At 38.9% G+C, this 20,050-nt stretch overlaps 1 protein-coding gene across 2 annotated transcripts in view; it reads right to left on the bottom strand.

Moving 5' to 3' along the window:
* itpk1b (inositol-tetrakisphosphate 1-kinase b) overlaps nt 1-20,050 on the bottom strand; it is a 40,684-nt gene that overhangs the window by 9,640 nt on the left and 10,994 nt on the right. For both annotated transcript variants that reach the window (XM_028437338.1, XM_028437339.1), the window contains exons 4-5: nt 12,263-12,388; nt 8,259-8,376 (exon numbers count right to left, since the gene is read on the bottom strand). In XM_028437338.1, coding sequence (XP_028293139.1) covers nt 8,259-8,376; nt 12,263-12,388 — 244 coding nt within the window. The remainder of the gene's footprint in view (nt 1-8,258; nt 8,377-12,262; nt 12,389-20,050) is intronic.

Genomic DNA, 20,050 nt, shown 5'->3' with positions numbered 1-20,050 from the left:
AATTAATGGGGAGATAATCGATAACCGAATCGAACTGGAAAAATGAATTGTTAGATTAATCGATGCATCAAAAAAATAAACGTTTATCCCAGCCCTACGTGAGACCGTATTCAAAATTAATGCACAAATGTAATGAAACTCCACAATATTAGCAGGGCTTACATTTTCCCCATGCTCTCATCATATGACGGAAGTCATTTCATCTAAAATTTTTAAAATAATTCAAACATTAAAATCTAAAATTCTTCAATATTCCTCAAATTACTTCACAAAATTTCCCCAAATTAAATAAAAATGGGCCACAAAATCAAATAAATTGGCTGTGAAGATCCTGCAGGGACTGAAATATGTCACTTATTGCTTTGACATTATAAGTTCAGTACATATTTTTATCATTTATTTATACGTAGAAGTGCAAACTAGAGCACAATATTGATTAAATTACTACTTTTCCTGCCTTCCTAAAATCTGCGGCCCACTTAAGATGAACTGCTCCGTATTTGGCCCCTGAACTAAAATGAGTTTAACACCCTGCTCTACTGCGTTTTTTCGTCTACGTCACTCATTCAAAGCAGCTGTAATAGAGCAGATCTTAGGTGCACGTCATGCAGTGACACCACAAGTTCAGTGTGTTGCACAATAACACTTAAAGGCAGATGTAACCTCTTCTTAAAAGGATATCCTGCCTGTTGTTCATGATCCAACTTTGTGTTGGATTCCTGTGATCCTTTTTCCCCAGATGTGGAAAATATTACCAAAGATTGTTAATTTGATCATCAGTACAAAGTTAAATCTGGTGAACCAATCTTGTGTTTTTAAAGCTTTGTACCAGTGCACATTTTCCTTCAAATACTGTATAACTACATATAATCTGAATCTGGCATCACAGGAAGGTTCACCTCACTTAACTTAATAAGCAATTATGTCGTACATATTATCCCCGTTGTGCTTGTGATATATTGACACGTCAAACACTCGAGGCCACAGGGTACAATCTGATTTGAATAAATAAAGACAAAAGCTGTCAGGCCCTACTGCTCCCACCCCAGCCACTCCCAACACACACACACACACTCCCACCCACACATGAGAGAGAATGCTGAAATACAGGAAGAAGTTCAGTTTCACAAGCAACAGGTCACAGCAACACCAGATACATCACCTGACATATTGCACCAGTCCCCTAACAGCTAACGCAACAGGAAAAACAATGACAAACAAGCCTCCTTCGTCTGCCAAATGTACTTCTTTAGTTTCCTCATATTTCTACCTTAAAGCTGGCAGTTAAAGGCCAATCAATCCTTATCACGCATCAACAAACAAATAAATGAAGAACTCGCTTCAGTCTAGTGTAGTTTCCCATTAAAAGTGATGGGAAAGGTTGACATCACTTCAGAAAATCAGCCAAGCAGGCACAGGCTGCTGATAACAAAAGCACAATAAAAAAATGGCAGACTTTGTGAGGTGCGTGATGACGGGGCTTTACACTCCCACAACTGCTGAGGTCAGGAGAAGCTCATTTACCAGCAGGAGGACCAGTGATGGGTGCAGGGCTCGGACTGTAATCACTGAAGCTGGACAGCTAAACGAAGCGGGATCAAATAAAATCCATAGAAATTACAACAATGTTTTAATAACTTCAGCAGAATCCCTGTCAGAATCCAACTTTAACTGTCATTCAACCAACTGGACCATCACTCATTCTAATGTCGTACATGTTAGAACATCACAACAAGTCCTTCATCAGAGCTTAAATCCACAATATTGGAATAAACAGATGTCCAATCCAAAACAGTATCTTCTCATTCCGTCTAGCTGGGTGGTGTGGTTGAAGTTGGTGCTCGCCAGAGTAAACATACCATCATTACATTTCGTAACTGGGACAAGTTTTTAGGTTTGGCCGAAAGAGATTATAGCTTCAGGTTGTTTATCAGAGGAAATCTTTATGATTTTTAAGGGCAACTCTATTGAAACATTCTGTCTTTTTTAAACCTGGCCATGCATTCACAGTATGTGATGAAAGAGAGCAGAAGTCTCTGATTCAGTTTCACAGGCTGTTACTTGTTCTGTGTTCTGTAACCTCTCTGTGCAGCTGGGCCTGTGCCAGCCACCGCTGTGATGGGGCAGGGCATGAAGCTGGAAGCCCCGGGGGTGACCCATCAGTCACCGCTACACTGCAAATGGCCGTGTTCCTTAAACTGAAGTAATCTTTCGAAGACGAAAATAGTACAGTATGGTCTTATTAGTAGAGCATTCCCATTGCATAAGGAGTTCCCAAAGACTGATGGCATTTGATGGAGCACAAGAAGTCAGACGACTTCAAGGAAAACCTTTCCATTTTCTGGATGAGAGATTCAGAGAAAGTAGCTAATTTTAACATGGTGTGCAAGTTTAGGTTTAGGAGTGACGAGATGAAGAAGATCAATCTCTGGCACTGTCTAAACACTGCATGCATGTGGCAGACCCGGCGGAGCCAAGCACTACCTTTGAAGGACCAGGCATAGAGATGCCTTCTTTACTTCCTCTGAGTTTTCTTTTTTGTTTTATCTCTTAAGTACATCCGCCACATTTCCTCACTCCTCCTCTCTCCGACACCATACCGATGTCACTAAAACATTAGTGGTGTGTGACTGAGAGTGACCAGAGGACACATTCCTCACCAGTATGTTACTGATCAGACCGCTTGTCTTTTTGGATAGAAGTACAAGGAGCTGAAATCAGTTAAAAAAACCACCCACTGCTTTGTTAAGGACGAAGCCCAAGCTTTCAATGTTGCTATTTGGATCTTGTTTCCTAGAAACCTCCAGCATACTCTCTGGGTCTTTTCTATTAATCTCTTTAAACAAAAGCTGCAGGAGTTCAATCATTCCAAATCACGGAGACTTTCTTCACGTGGCGATACCATGGGCTTAAGCCCCGAATGTAATCACGAACCATTTATCTAATGAAGAAAAAATGTGGTTGCCTAGTTTTCTCATCACTAGTTCATTAACTAATGACCGTTAGGTCATCTACAACATGACAAAAACCTAAAGAAGGTCATAATTTAGGCATTAAGTCGATACATGTTCCTAATAAATCTCCTGCCTTAGGTTATGGGGCAATGGAGAATATCCCTGATTACTCAGGCAGACAAGCAGCGTATGGATTGATGTCTTTATTAATATAATGCAATAGTTTAAAAAACAAAAACATTAAAAATGATAAACAGCAGAAATAGACCAATGATTTCATCCACAAACACTTAAACCTCTCAATTTACATGTGCAAAAAGGAGTAGGATGAAGTGTAAAGTTATTTAATCCTACCCTTTTATTCATTACCAATTATGTCATTTTTTTAAATACAGCCAATAATATAATTTATTACCCATATACAATCAGTCTAAATCATATGTGTCAAACTCAAGGCCCGGGAGCCAAATCCACCCTTTTCCTAAGCCTAAGCAATTTCCCCCTGGGATTAATAAAGGAATTCTGATTCTGATTCTTTTGAGCATCCAATTGGGCCCATAAGAGAAAGTAAAAATGACTGGGGCTCACAGTTTTCTTGGTGCTTATATTGCATGATGGCAGTAATTATTAATGTAAAACTGTTTTAATTTTTTTTACTTCCGTTGCGGAAACCCGGCGGCTGGGAAGTGTCAGGTGAATGCATTTAAAGAAATGAACACAAATGCAAAAAGGTCACAACACGAATGCAAAATGGCCACAACGGAAGTGTTTCCGACGGACCGGTAATACAGACGGACACGTTTCTGGCGGATGTTTTTAACCCACCAGAACAGTTAAGAACAATAAGAAGACATCGAAAGGCGTATGAAAGTAAGTGAAAGTTGATTAGGATACTCTTATATTTTTCATATCAGGCTATCATATCATAATACCCGTCCGACTGTAATACCGGTCCGTCGGAAACACTTCCGTTGTGGCCGGTTTGCATTCGTGTTGTGACCTGTTTGCATTTGTGTTCGTTTGTAAATGCATTCAGGTGACACTTCCCAGCCACCGTAGTAAAGCCCTATTGAGATCACCTTTTTGAAGAACATGTTTTGAATATTTTCTGGCAATATTACTGTATTTCTTGCTTTGTATAAAATCTGTGCAGTTTTAAATTCTACAAAGTTTAACTGTAGGAATAAGGAATTTTTGGTCCTTGATTAATGTGGGTTCACAAATGTCATTTTGGTCCCATTTTTTATTTGTTTATTCAAAGCTCTAATACATACTTAACAATCACAACTAAACTGTATTTACCGTCTAGCGTACTAAGTCTAGAGTCGACGATAAAACTTTTTCCCTATTTTGGGTTGCACCATGTTATGAAGGAGTTATTAAAAGTCCAAAGGCCAGTTTAGTCAAGAATCACTGTGTGGGAGTAAAATGCGCAATCAGTTCCCGTAACTATTTATTGCTTTATAACTTGTTATTCTTATTTACACATGCAGTGACGAGTACTGCAAAGTGTGTGGCATTGATAAATCTGTTTCTTAGGCTCCGATGCATGTGTGAGTCATGAAGCGTTTTGTCAGTGTTTGTCCTTCTCGTGGCTGTAACTATGATTAAATATTGATCCCTGGGATAAATGGGACACTTGTTCTGCTGCTAAGGGAAGGCTTACACAGCAACCACAATGCATTTGGGGGAATATATATATATATATATATATATATATATATATATATATCTATAAAACACACCAGTGGAAGGTTTGTGCTTTTGTTCAGGAGGAATGTGCTCATAGTCAGGAACGTGTTCTGTATCTGGAGCCCCTAACGATGCGAGGGTCGTGTCTTATACGAGTGTTGACTTGACGACAGTCTCCTTCTAAGAAAACAGGCTAAGATATCAAAGAATGGTGTGTACTCAGAAACCTGTGAATTGATTTGGTAACATTAACAATGGAAACAAAACCCAGTGAGACAACAGAGCGCTGCCAGAAATTCAACAAACACTGCTGTGAATCACACACACACTGATCCATTAGTGCTCACATGGCTCTTGGCTCTTTATTATTACACAACAAAAAGATGACCTTAATCATGCACTTACTTTCATTCTAATTTAAACAATTTGAAGCGGAGCAGCTAAGTTTACTCACACAAGTCCATTTGACATACAGAAAATAGTGCTGGGCGATTTGGACCAAATCTCATATCTAGACATTTTTTCTGAAAATGGCGATATACGATATTAATCTCGATATTTTTAACTCAAAGTCTGACCCGAGAGACAATTCTGGGTTAAAGTTGCTGATGAAAAATGCCACACAGGCACATTTATTAACAAACAGCAAGCACAACATTGGCTTTTTCTCCTCTAAGGGACAGCACGTGTGAGTGAGTTCTGTAGTGTGGCTTGTTTAGGGGAAGGTCTGGGTTAAGACACATTTGGAAATCCATCCAACTGTGCTTTTCATGCTGTTCAGAGAAGAAACGAAAGCAACGACTACTAAAACAAGTATTTTAATACAAAATAAGATATAAAAACTTTATCTCAGAAATATGGAAAAATTGAAAAGAAGAACCTCTGTTTGACTGTACTCTATGAATAATATGGGTGTGTATTGCCTGGCAATTGGCGATACGATTCATATCCCGATACATAGGATACGATACAATACGATATATCCAGATATTAAAGTATAAGGCGATTATTGCGATTTTTTTATGTATATATATATATATATGTACTATATATACATAGTGATATATATATATACATGTATGAGAAACAACTAATCTGTAAATGTGTACACCTGAGAACATTATGTATGAAATATATTTTCTTGGCATATTTTACACTCAAAATATTGGCTTTAACATGACATGTGCCAACAACTTCAAATAAATAAAAAAAAAAAAACATACAATCTGCCTCTGGCTTTTAAACCAACTTTGACTTTAGTGCAACTTAACTGAGGTATTTATGCCTAGAACAACAAATAAATGCAGAAAGTCATTTGAGATTTTTTTGAAAAAACACAAGCTGGTCAACACGTCCAGGTTTCAGCACTTCTTTGTGCAGTTACAATGTCTCCTGGAATAGAAAAGACTTTTCTGGTTAAATAAAAAAAAAAAGAAAAATTTAAAAATTGATATGGATGCATTTTGAATCGATCCGAGAATCGTGCTACGTAATATCGCAATGTATAGCCAAATCAATTTTTTTTCAACACCCCTAATGAATAATATTAAATACTTAGTATGATGTTATTTGTAATGTGTGATTGTATAAATAATCGGTGCAAAACAACAGAAGGAAGATATTTCCACACACACTGGAGCTGTCCCAAACTGGTTCACTTTTGAACGCATGTCTGAGATGTTCTTGGGTTCCTTAGAGATCACTTTAGATCCAAACCCAGTAGCAGCACTATTTGGAATCATGCCAAACTCTCATCCCTTAGACAAATACCAACAGGATTTTGTGGCCTACTGTACAATTCTCGCTCGCAGACTCATTTTTATTGAACTGGAAGAATGCACTACCCCCATCATACTCAGTGGATTAAAAACATTCTTCATTTAATTAAAATGGAAAAGATTAGACAGACTTTGAAAAGTAGATCTAATAGGTTCTTTGAAATTTGGCAACCTTTTCTTAGTTATGCGGAAGATAAATTGGAAATAAACATTTGATAAGGTATGCCACAGTAATGTCATATTGTATTTATAATGCTACTAGGTAGCAGGTGGAGTTATAACAATTGTGTATAACAGAAATGCACATATACATAACTAATATTGAGACGTTTTTTACGCTAAATGTATGACTACTACAATGTTCTTTTTGTATTATATGAAAATCTTTATAAAAAATATATACAAAAATACACTTCAATATTGGCGATAGTCATTTTCTATATAGCTAAAAAAGAATAACTTGATATATTGCCCAGTGCTAATAGAATAGGCATCATTTTTTTTCAGTGAAAGCAAAGCACAAGTGCACCTCGAGTGCTTCCTGCCATTGAGCGGCACTGTGAGTCATGCCGACTGAAACATGACAGACTCTCTGTGGCTTCACTGTTGTTGCCTTGGCAGCTGCCCCAGGACCCTGTGGTATATGCACATCAAGAGGAGGAAGTGGCTTCGCTGTGCAAAGCGAGGTACACTCAACCATTCTGGTGTTATCTAATGTTTCCCCAACTCACAAAGAGGATTCTGTGCGCTGTCACGCCAAAAATTCACCCACCCTCAGTCACATGCTGTGTTTTTTATGTGTCCATTTGAGTTGTTTTATGATCATAATGGCTTTATGTCAATGTTAAACCAAGTCTTATTGCCGGGAGGTCTTCAGGCTGTGAGCAGAACAGAGCAGACTACTTTTGTTAATAGATGCAGAGTGGTGAGGAGGGATAAGAGCGCTTCCTCTACATGCAGCTGGGGAGCCATCTTCCTCTTCAAACCGATTACACACAGTGAGACAGAATGATGCAGCTTATAGTGAGGTTATGTAACAGCCCTCATGTCTGTTTGGATAAAAAAATACATCTTTCTCCATTTCTATTTTAGGACACGTCACGCTGAAGTCTCCGACGTGCTACGCTGAAGCCAAACTCACACCTTCATGTGGTGCATTAATTCAAAGGTTTACATTCCCCGCCTTGTTTGGTGGTAAGAGAAATGTGGATGAGTCACAGGTGTGCCGGCAGTGTGTGTCAAACAAGGGGGGGGGGTCAAAAAGTCCCTGCCTGCTGATTGGTTTATGAGTTAGATGTCAGGCAAACGTGCTGCCAGACCCCGAGCCATGTTTTCTACAGTGTGTGCTCGGGTGAGGAGTAATGGACTGCGGAGAGGAAATATGATATCATCACAGCGCTCAAGCAGCAAGAATTAAACATCTGCTCGGAAGCATTAGCTAACATAATTCAGGGGCGAAAGCGACGGCGCCTTCATATATCAGCGGAGTGTCCCTAACTGGGAGTGAAGAGAAAAGACAGAGTTCCTGCCGTTCCCTCTACTCCATCATCTCAATAACGTTAAACATGTTGGGTTAGGCAGCATGTGCGACAAGTCGCTTCAGAATTTCAGACAATCTCTGCTTTATGTTATAGAAAAGAGTGGGAGATTATACAGAGATGGCGACGTGACCCTAAGATAACTTGATATCATTTATACAGATAGAAAGCAGAGCAAAAACTTCCTATATGTTGACACTCTGGGTCTCTTTCCGGGTCACCAATAAATATCAGTTATGTACGTGATTTTGTTTGACAAGAGATGAATAAATCATAATAAAGGAAACCTGTCTTACCTTGCATACAGCTTTCTATTCTGTGGATGAGCTGATAGGACTTGCAGCGGTCCAGCAAAGTGCGAATGGCTGGAAGTGGGTCCAGAACTATAGTCTCAGGATGGGCATCAATGTAGTCCTTTAAAAACACAAACACAACAGTCATCAGCACACGTTTATTTCAGTGGATGTATTTAAATTCAAATACTGTACATTCATACAGTGACGTGTCAGGGTTGGGGTCAATCATAATCGTAACTGGTATTTAATTACGATTATGACGTAATTAGAATAGTTATCGTATTTGAAAAGCCATGTTGCTGTTGTAATTGAATTGTAATTGAGTTCAGATAATTGACGTAATTGTACTTGGCATGAACACTATACAAACTGCCATTTTTCAGGTAATTAAATGCAAAACCATGTAAAACTTCTATGGCTTACATATAGGCCTACGTAGTCAATTATTAAAATATGTTTCATATCAAGTTTACCTGTCAGTTTTCTTGAGGATCATTTTACTATTTAAAAAAATAAATAACTAAATGATCAAGGGCTATACTGGCACACCAAAAATATTACCATCAATATTTTCATGGATAAGGAAGCATAACAAGGTAACAAAGAGATGAAAAACAAATTAGATGATAAATAATATTTTCTTTGTGTGCATTTTACAGGTGATTTTAGACATGGGTCAAAACTGACCCGTTATGATGAGAAATGCTAACATAAAGCTAACACAAGAGGAAGGTTACACTTTATGGACATATTCATTAAAGGCTCAGTAACTGTGATTAATTGTAATTGAACTTTAATAATTGAGAATGTAGTTGTAATTGACTTTCAGGAAAAAACGCAGGTCAACGTAATCGTAACTGAGATGCAATTGAAAATGGATAATTGAAGCTGTAATTGTGATTGACCCCAACCCTGTTTGTCACTATTGATTCTTTAATGTCAGCTCTTTCTATCCTTATGAAGCAGAATTCACCAAGCATGGGATTATTTGATTTACTTTAAGTCATATTTAATTATCAGGAGTCTTTTTAGTCAATTCAATCACATCTTGTCTTTTTGAAAAATTAGTTACTCAAGCCAAATGCAAGCAGATGAAGATTTAAATGGCTCTAACATGATTTAGTGTTTAAGATTATTTTAGTCTGGTTTTTATCTGTTAATGGACATTTCAATGAATCGTGTGGAAGTCTATTTTTTTCAGATGAAAAATGATTGATTTTGAGAATTGGAAAACAAAGTTATTGGTGACAACACTTATGCTGCAGCTTAATATATATATGGACAGAAATATTGGAACTTTCTCTTTTTATTTGCAGAAAACTTGCTTGAGGGATGAAGGAAAACTACATGTCAGAGTGGAAATACATCAACAAAGACAACAAATGTGCAATTTGTTAAGTACGCAGAATACTTGTGTGTAAGGTTACATCACTGCATCTATGCAGGGACGGCTGTTGGGTCAGCGTGAGCTTGGCCACTTTACATAACTGGCTTTCTTTCCTCTCGTCGTCTACTGTTCCTGCACTGCCTCCTCTCCTCTCAGCTCTTCTCCACTCTCACTCTCTGTTCAATCATCTCTCTGCCAAGTACATTCTAGAACAACTCGGCGTCGACTGAGCTTCCCGTCACAAACGTGCACAGCCAATTAAGGCGGTGGCAGTGACACGACTTCATGAGTGAAATGAAAAAGGGATTTTCCTTTTGCGAGAGCATGGAGGACCCCCATTGAAGGATTCGCTGGGATCTCATCAGCAACGTTGATCAAAACCACTGAGCGGTAATGCAAGTCTCACATGCTGCCATCAAAAGAATGAATTCAAACTAATCTCACAAGAGCATAGAGCAGTCCGAGCTGCTGCTTCAAAACTACAATCAAAATAAAGTTCTCATGTGTGGTCTTCTGTGTTACAGTCAACAATTAAAGGTTTGTTGTGTGTTTCTCCCGATAGACATGATCAACGTCATACGTCATGTTCGCCCCCTGTCCAATCAAAGCCTTCCCAACCCCAAGACCTATAGCGGGATTAACTAAAGCATGTAAACACGAAGCAGAGCACTTTAATTCGAAATAACTAATTCTGAATTAAAAATACATCACGTAACCGTGGTCATTGGAGTTTTGAAGAAAAAAACAAAAAAAAAAAACATAGGATACATGTATATTTTAAACATTCGATCACACTGAAACTTATTACCATTTATAGAAAAAAAGGAAATATACTGCATCTTCCAAAGCTAAACATGCAAATATTATTCATCCCAGGTCTGCTGTGCACTCCACTCCCACCTCAGGCCACTGAATCACACCATTGCATGCCAGGATCACACTTTGTTTGAAGGAAAGAGCTATTTTTGAATTCCCACCATTACACAAAAGAGGATTTATGATCACACCGGGGCGATTGTTATAATGCACCCCGTGCTTATTCATCCATTGGAAATGTAATTCCTAATGACAGATCCGTTCAGGTAAACAGACTGCACTAGAGAGTGAGCTGAGCACCGTGACTAAGCTGCAGATTTATTGGCTCGAATTTAAATCAACCTACGCGTGTAAACTCTGTCAAAGATTAGAGGAAAAAGCTTTTAAAAAAAAGTGTGCGAGAAGTGAGAAAGCTCTTTTACAAAAGTTGTTTGGGCAGCAATTTATTCCAAGTTAAATAGTGCACAGCGTACAATTCAATGTGGAACAGTAAACAAAAAAAAAAGGTGTCACACGATAACGTCGCCGTTTCCCTCCATCAATGCCTTCTTAACTCTTACATCCTGTTTGCTCTTCCTAACTGAGCAATCAGGAGCATGTTGACAGAGCACAGCGATGATCACGATTACCACGTCTCCCAGTCATTCTGACGCAAAGGGGAATCATGGTTTTTACACCATCTGCGGAGCTGCCAGGATAATAAAACATACAGAAAAGAGAGCTCTGCAGTTTAAAGAACCTTCACAGAGCAGTAAGGTGCTGCTAATGACATGTTTCTAATCCTTATGAGAAGCAAAAAATAAAATAAAGGTTATTGTCTAAATTAATGCATCTGTGTTTTGTGTGTGTGTCTGGTGAACTGTAATTCTTGAGTTATCTGGCCTTCTGTTATAGGGTGTGATGGGGAGGGGAAAAAGAAAATGTTGGAAAATGTATGTGTTGAATGATGCCATCTGTGCTATTCAAAAATAATAAAAAGACCTTTTTAAAAAAAAAAAAAAATGGGAAAACTGTAAATGTAAAAACACTAAATCTGTAGAAACTAGGAGTGTTAAATAATTGATTAATCACAATTTTATTATTGGACATTTTTAATGGATTCTTAAATTTCCAAAGATTTATTATGAATATATTTCAAAATCTAATACAAACCAAACGAGTTCTATTTTGTATATTTCACTTACACAGCACAATATTGAAGGCGCTGCAAGGTCTTACTCAACAGAGAAGTCAAATAATTGTTTGTACCGTTTGTAAATCAATAGAGACTTCAATAATTGGAATCTAATCCTGAAAACAGGCTGATTAACCGCCACTAGTAGCAACCATAAATGTTTAACACTAACAGGGCTGTTAATCTAAGATTCATTGAATCCTTTGCAGACACACAATATGATAACAGGAGAAATAAAATGTTCATCTTAAAAAAATAAACAAAGTAACAACTTTATCAATCCCAATTTATAATTAGTATTTAAAAGATAAAAACAACATGGTTTGGAGAATTCATACTGGACTATCCATTGTGTGTGATGACAAAAAAAGAGGATATTTACATCTAATTTTGAATTTTGAAATGTAATTGAATAACTTGAAAGTACATTATTAGAAGAATGTGGAAGGGAGAATAAATCAAACAGCAAACCTTTGGGTTTTTGGTTCATTACTGCAGACTCTAAGAATAGGTGTGATTATTATTATGTTCACACCATCATGAATTATATTGTGCTTATTAAACACACTGTCCTGGTGTTTTTCCAACAGTAGAACATCAGTGTGAGTAGAGTAATGTGTCAAATACCTGTACTCGCTGCACCAGCAGCACAGCCTGAGAGTCGTTCTGGTCAGCCTCCAGGATAAGGTCAGTGAGTTTGTGGATGATAACATCCAGTGGACCCTGGTCCTCCAGAGATATGCTGAGGTCCAGCTGAGGAGAGAAATGAAGAAAAGAAGATCTCACATAAAGTATTTTGCTGCACAATAACCACCATGAATAAATGTTTATTAAACCTATTGTAGCATCTTCATAACTCCAGAAGATTTTTTTTTATTTTTTATTTGTGACCATGAGGGTTATATCTCTGTATCTAAACCCTTGAAAAGTGCAAAAAGAGATGGATTGGTTTATTTATTTATGCAGCCGTTTGTTGAGCAGGAGGCCAGGACAGAAGGCCACGCTTGTCAAACTAGTATGAGCAGGAACGTCGAAGTCTGAAATGTAGCTGTAGCTGAAAAATAAACCCTTTTCACTAAAATTAGGTATTCGTATTTAGCGTGATGACCTAAACCTAACCTGATGATAGTTTCATGCGTATCAGGAAATAAGGTGGATAATAATATAACTATTATGGAGGTTATTCCTTGAACTGTACCAAAACATTCCCATTAGAGATCTATACGATTTCTGATCCAACTTCTTTTCAGTTGCATAGTAAGGATTATCTCTAGTTGGATCAGTTTCATACAAAATGTTACACACAACTTGCCAAACCTCCAGTTCTGTTCAGGACTTTTTCTCTCTCTTTTTTTTTTACAACCTCTGAGAAAAATAGCTGTTGTTTGATGTTTAGTAGCGCTGAGAGACTGGCTGCACCGGCTTTGCAAATACTCAAACCAGAACTTCAAGTTTGATGAAACTTTTGTGTTTCAGCATTAGCATGGACACACAAGTGAAGTAACTTTGCAACAAAACCGAGAAAGAGACGTTAGCTTTCAGCAGCGTTGAGTCCTTTGCTTTGGGAAAAGTGCCAAATCTATTACACAAGAGTCCTCCATTCGGGCTCTGTGTGTGTGTGTGTGTGTTTGTGATTGTTGTGACAAAAAGAGGTGTTAGTTCTATGTGGGAGACACAACTTTAACATTTAGATAAGTTGGTAATTGTTTTTCCACACAGTTGAATGTTGTGAGACAGAGAAAAAAAAAGTGTAAAGTTTTATGAATAAAAGCTCCCGATAAACATTTGCAGAATATGAAACATCAACCAAAGTCTCTAGATGGGCCTTCAGTTCTTATTTTCACAAAGTTTTTATGCAACTCATGACAAAGCAGGCAATGTAAGCCCATATTATTCCTTCAACAAATATACAGACATTGCACCATGTGCAGCCACAGAAGCCGTTTTGTTTGCCCTGTGGCATTTGTGCATTTACAACAATGACTCTGTGTAATGTATATCCCCGGATCAATACAAACAAATGATAACACCTGTGCAAACAAGCTGACATGAGCAAGATCCCATCATCCTTTGAGACAGTACGCAAATATGGGTCCACCTTAGTCACACAGGTGTGGAATGGATCATGGCAAAAAACTGAAAAAAAAAAAAAAAAAAAGGTCCCAAGTTTCGGTCTCGCTAAGGTTAGCCACAGTCAGATCCAACGATTTTTAGTTAATGATTAAGAAAAGGTGTGACAGATGGATGATCAATTCAGAGTTCTTCAAGTCCAGAGCTGGGAAGGTGGTGTCACAGTGCGGGTGCTTGGTTAACTAGCAGCTGATTTTCCCTCATGTTCATCACAGAGAAATAAATTATTAGCTGCACATTTGACTCAAGTTAAACAATAACTGCAAAGTCAAAAGTGAGAACTTTTTTTTTTTTTTTTTTTTAAAGGGATTAAAAATACATTTATGAAAATGACCATTTCAAAATTGGGTTCATTCTTTAACATTCAATTCAACTTTATTTATATAGTGCAAATTACAACAACAGTCATGTTGAAGCGCTATAAAATATGAAAATCGACAAACATGCATCAGTTACAGTGGGGAAAAAAAACTCCCTTTTAACAAGGAAAAAAAAAAAAAAAAAACTCCAGCAGAACCAGGCTCAGAGGTGGCAGCCATTTGCTAAAATAGATAAATACATAAATAATCTAATATGACCAACGTTCCGCTACTCTAACAGTAAAACTGAAAGAGCAGAGGTGCTTTAAGAAAATAAAACAAAAAGTACTTCCATGCTACTACTCGTGGTATAGAAGTAACTACGGTAATGTTATACAACACTAGTATATCCTTTTTTCTTTTCCTTTTATTCTTTGTCTCAAACGTCACAACAGAAGTGACATCAAAACAATAAAAAAAAAAACATTGAATACAAATGTTCTGATCATTCTACAGCCAAAAAAAAAACAAGAAATAGATTTAACACAAATTGTACATATGTATCTTTCATTTTGAGAAGGGGCAGGATGAAGCAAAAGCTTATCCAGACTGTCCATGAGTGGAATCGTCCTTGTGCAGACACTAAAGTGGCTCCAAATGATAGATTAGCGCTTTGCACGGCAGCTCTGTCCCTTTGGTGAGTGAGTGATATTGTGACGTCATAATTGGGCTTTGATGTTATTGCCCAGTGTACTACAGCGTAATGTACTAATCAGCATAGTGCTGTGTGCTCATCATGTAGAATAGGCTTGTATATCATGTGGAAAGTCATGAGATTTTAAAAGTGTGATGATGACATGTGGAACGATATCTGACAAAGTCATTCAGGCTTCCTCATTTCTTGTTCATGATGTTAAAATTAAAGTTTAGTGCAAGCTGTCAAATGTGAAGAACAAGACAAATTACTTTAAAATCGACTTTATAGCTGTGTAACTAATTAAAGTTATTATAAACCTGTTTTTAAATCACATCTCATGACACATTTTTAGCCCTTGGCGTTGAATCGAGTTTGAAAGTCCTTGTTTTTTCTGTGTACTTTCATTTTTCCGTGAGTTTGTATTTTTACAGCACTTAGGCAGACAGCTGTTGTTTTAAATGTGCCTTTATAGGGAAACCAACATGACATTTTAATTTCAACAAAATGAAAATGTAAACTAATATGCTTTATTGTTCAGCTGTGACAATTCCAAACACCCGTCCCTTATGCCAGCATGCAAAGAAACGCTCAAGCAATCTGCTGTGTTCGTGTCACACTGTATTCCCTAAAGAGCTCATTACACTGCATCAACATGGCACCTTCCTCTCTGCCCGTCTTCACACTGCGAGATCTGATTCGCCCACACACTCCATTCCTTCTGCTTGTTTGAACACGCCCCACAACCCAGATGAACACACCAACATAAGCTGAAAAAAATGTATACAAAACCAGAAACAATCTGTCCGTAACATTCTCTCCAACATGCCACAGCACGCATTTCTACTCTGTAGTTCTTCTCCAAGACTAAAACCAGTATAAAAAAGAGACAGTAGAGCTGGGCGATAAATCAAGATATAGAATATACAGTATCAAGTTTTCTATTTTGGGGATATAAGATTACAATATCGCTTATATCAATATAAATATATATATATATATATATATATATATATATAATTTATAGCTTATTTTGTTTTAAAATACTAATTTTAGGAGTCACTGCTTTCCCTACTTCTCAGAACAGCATCAAAAGCACAGTTTGATGAATTGCTGAGTGTGTTCTAACCCAGACCTTCACCTAAACGAGCCACACGACAGAACTCACTAACACGTGCTGTCCCGTAGAGGAGAAAAAAAACTAAAGTGGCACATATTGTGCAGCTGTTCATTAGTTAATCTGCTTGTGTGGCATTATCAATTTTAACCCAGGACTGTCTTTCTGGTAAGACTTTATTTGAAATAAAAATCACTATTTTGAGAAATAATAAAGATATAAGTTTTGGTCTATATCGCCCAGCCCTAAACATCAGTTCGATGTCATAATATTTTGTGAGATGTCTCACTATGGGATGCACACCCTACTGCAGCCCCTCAGAAGCATTTTTCTTCATCTGCCAATCCTGATTGGCCGGTGAAACGTGTCTGTCCACCAGGGACACTACCCACATCTCCCATTCAATCACCTCTTCTCATCTCAGCTATTTCGCGTTTAGGTTTTGTTGGCTCAACAGTCCACAGGTGGATCTTCGGCTTCCAGTCGACGGACGCTTTTTATGCTGGACCACACCAGGTCAGGAAAAAAGGTAAAACAGCTCTTACCTTGCGAGGTGAGTGCTGTCCTGTTCACAGCCAAAAGGCAGTGAACCCCAGAGCCTCGTCTCCGGCTGCGTCCAGCGTCAACGCTCTGGTGCACGATGGTCCTCTCACCCCGGTGACTGCCCGCTACATGCTCCGCAAGATCCGGAGCTCCTAGACAGCAACACACCAGCTGCAGTCTCAGGCCCACTGCCCTCAACGCCCCATCCTGGGCTTTCACAACGATGAATAGCCCGGCACAGCGCTCCTATACCACAATATCCGAGCCTCCAAACGCCAGCAAGCCAGCTGCTGCTTCAGTGCCAATGATGTCCTCAACGTCTTGGATTTTCCAGCACGTGTTGGCCTGCATCCCTGCTAGCCGACTCCTAGTAGCAAAAGTTAACCACCTACTCTCCCTGCCTGCGTCAGCACGGCCATGGAGGCCAAGGCTGATCTGCCATTTTATGAAGAAAGCGCGCAGGCTCCTCCTCGTGTCTAGACCACTGGTGCCACCGTGGGTTCTGGAGGGTCTTAACCATTATCTGTTCAAACCACTAGAGACAACAAACCTAAAGGTTGCCTCTCTGAAAGCTGTTTTGTTATTGCTGCTGGCGTCAGCTAAGCGGGTCAGTGACATCCATGCCCTCTCAATCTACCCTGCGTACACTCAGCTCTTCCCGGGCGATGTAAGGATAATTTTAAAGCCCAACCCGGCCTTTGTGGAAATGATCAGGATCCTCAGGAGGAGCGGTCAACTGTTTGTCTCCTGGGTTCATCCCCATAAGGGGAAGCCTGTTACTAAGCAACACCTGTCACACTGGGTTGTGGAGGCTTTGGCGTATACAAGTCAGGGTCTGCGCGCACACTAGACTCGGGGTCTCACCACATCCTGGGCTTTGTTCAGGAGAGTGTCTGTCCAGGACATCTGTGCGGTGGCGAGTTAGACCTCACGCTTGTCTGGTTTCACATGCTGGACAATTCCACCCCGTACGTTGAATGGGCAGTCCTACTGTCCTGATGTAGACAGACTCCTTGTCTGCGGGTCGATCTCCGCTCGATAAGGGAGCTACCATATCCCAGACAGCTCACAAAACATGACATAAAACTTTAGGTTACTCTCGTAACCCCGGTTCTATGAGTAATGTGTCTCACCAGACTACCCTTCTTGCTGGAACAAGAGAAGAGGTGCTTATTTCGAATGGGAGGTGTCTGTCCACCTCCTCCTTTTATAGGAGGTGGGTGGGTCCCTGGTGGACGGACACGTTTCACCGGCCACTCAGGATTGGAAGATTGAGAAAAATGCTTCTGAGGGGCTGCAAATTGGGTGTGCATCCCATAGTGAGACATCTCACTCATATTACTCATAGAACCGGGGATATGAGAGTAAACGCAGTAAAGTAGCCACATATTTCTTCAGACAACTCACCAACAATGATTTTGAAGCTAGTCAACAATAACTAAACTTTAAAACAGGTATTATTACAAGTGATGCTTATTGTGCATAGTGGTGAGCAGTGGCCATAGAAGGAGGTCCTTTAGCTATTTTGTCCAGCTAGCACTGTCAGTATGATGAGGCCGGCTTGCCAGCATTTGTGTGAACTCTGCTGAGGCTCGGCTTTTAATCTCATACTTACACAATAAAGAGGGTACGTCAACAGTCAGTCAAAAAACAGATCTCCACATCACGGTGGTCACCACCCACAGGCAAAGGCACAGTGCAGCAAAGGATGAAGCTTCCCTCGCTCCGTGTGCAGACACAATGACCTTACTTGAAAAAAGCTCATCCAAAAACCCTGCAGCAAAGTTGATGTCCTGCTAAATGCTAAAAGCAGAAATGTCAGCTGACGTCTTTGTGTGTCCCTCTGGGACTGAGAGCCTGTTAGTGATGTACAACATGGGAAACATGCTGGATCCTGGAGGGAAAGGGAAGGTCAAGGTTGATATATTATCAGCTTTGAAGTAACTTCAAAAGTAGTGCCAAGCTGCACACCAAGAGAAAGCTACAAAAGTGGTTTCAATAAAGCAGAATGAACAAATTACTTTAGTTTCAAGGCAACATAAACTATATAACATTTCTTCACAGCTCCATCTCATTCTAATAGTCTGCTGCTAGATTTAAACTTTGCTCTTTCTTTATTGTTGTCATATTGTTCAAGAATTCATTTCATACGTCACAAGGTTATTGATGCCTGAATTTTTAAGAGAAAGGATGCATCCACAAACTGTGGTTTCTGACTACACTTCATGTGGTGTGAGCTTGAACAACATGGAGAAACTGAGAACTGATTACAGTGATGATCTTCTCCTCAGCACCCCCACCCAGTCCAACGGAAACCACATGTTTCACTGCAGATGATCACAAGCCAAAACGTACCCATTATAATGACTTGTACTCCTAAAAACTGGTATCAAAAGACACATGCATTGGTCTTCCCAAAACATTTTTAATAAATTTTGTCATACTAAACCAACACAAAAGGACAAATATCTGTATCCATCTTTGTCTTCCAAGCTTGGAGTCTATAAGCAGCTTTAAAAATAAGGCTTATTCCTACATAAATGCTCACATATCTTGAAAAATTATCAGTCTCTTTACATTTCCATTTTTTTTCTCTCCATCTTTGTTAATGCAACTTAATGGTAATTTCTTGCAACAACCACAATTCTTTGTGATCAATAAACGATTTCTTAAGGCAGTTTTTTTATCAGCCTCCACAGATTTGATGTAGGAGTGAGGCACAACAAGCATCTGGGAAATGACCTTTAAATTTCTAAGCACTTACTTTGTAATAAAAACGGTAACCCAATAACTCTCCACGGACGGTCCGCTGAAACAATGACCATTTGATGTGATGAACTCTGTCTGCGAGAGCAAATATTGGCTTCCACTGAACCAAGCTCTTAAGAGTTAATCTCATCATCTGTGTGGTATGGACAGACTAATGTATGGAGCTCTGGGAGAATGGCTCTCATGAGCTCAGGGAACGGGGGTCAGTATTGACGAGCTGCGAAATTGTGTGGACGAGGCCAAAGAAAAGGCAGAATGTGAAAAGCAGAGACAAGGTGAATCCACAAACAGCTGCAGAGGAAAGAGTGACCGTCAAACTAAAGAAGCTCTTTGAGTCCTAGTTGTAGACACGTACGTGGTTTTCCCACACTGGAAATGGAAAGAATCCCTAGGGCTGCCAGTATTAGCAAAGATCTGTTCACACAGTGTGATATCACATTCAAGGCCCACCCATCATTCCGTCAAACTTTAGACAGGGGTTGTCCTAGGGCTGGGCGATACGGCCTTATTTAAATATCTCAATATTTTCAAGTTATATCACGACATACAATACATATCTCGATATTTTGCAATAGCCTTGATGCATACAATCAAACCAGAATGGCAATACTCAATATATATTGATATTTTCTCTGTGATGTAATTGGGGTTTCCCCTAAGCTACGTGTTAGTTTCTTTATTCAGAGGCAAACCCTTAAAATAAGGTAAGTCAGTTAAAGCCAAATGTCACACAGAGACCTTTATTAACAGAGGTGTAGAGAACAATATAAAAATTTGGAAAACAGCTGACTAAAGTGTTATTATAATTAACCATCAATTATTTATTTATTATTACTGACAATATATAAACAGTTGCCACTGTT

The sequence above is a fragment of the Gouania willdenowi genome, chromosome 22 (assembly GCF_900634775.1).
Source record: "Gouania willdenowi chromosome 22, fGouWil2.1, whole genome shotgun sequence".
Lineage (NCBI taxonomy): Eukaryota > Metazoa > Chordata > Actinopteri > Blenniiformes > Gobiesocidae > Gouania > Gouania willdenowi.
This window is presented reverse-complemented; position numbering and strand designations above follow the sequence as displayed.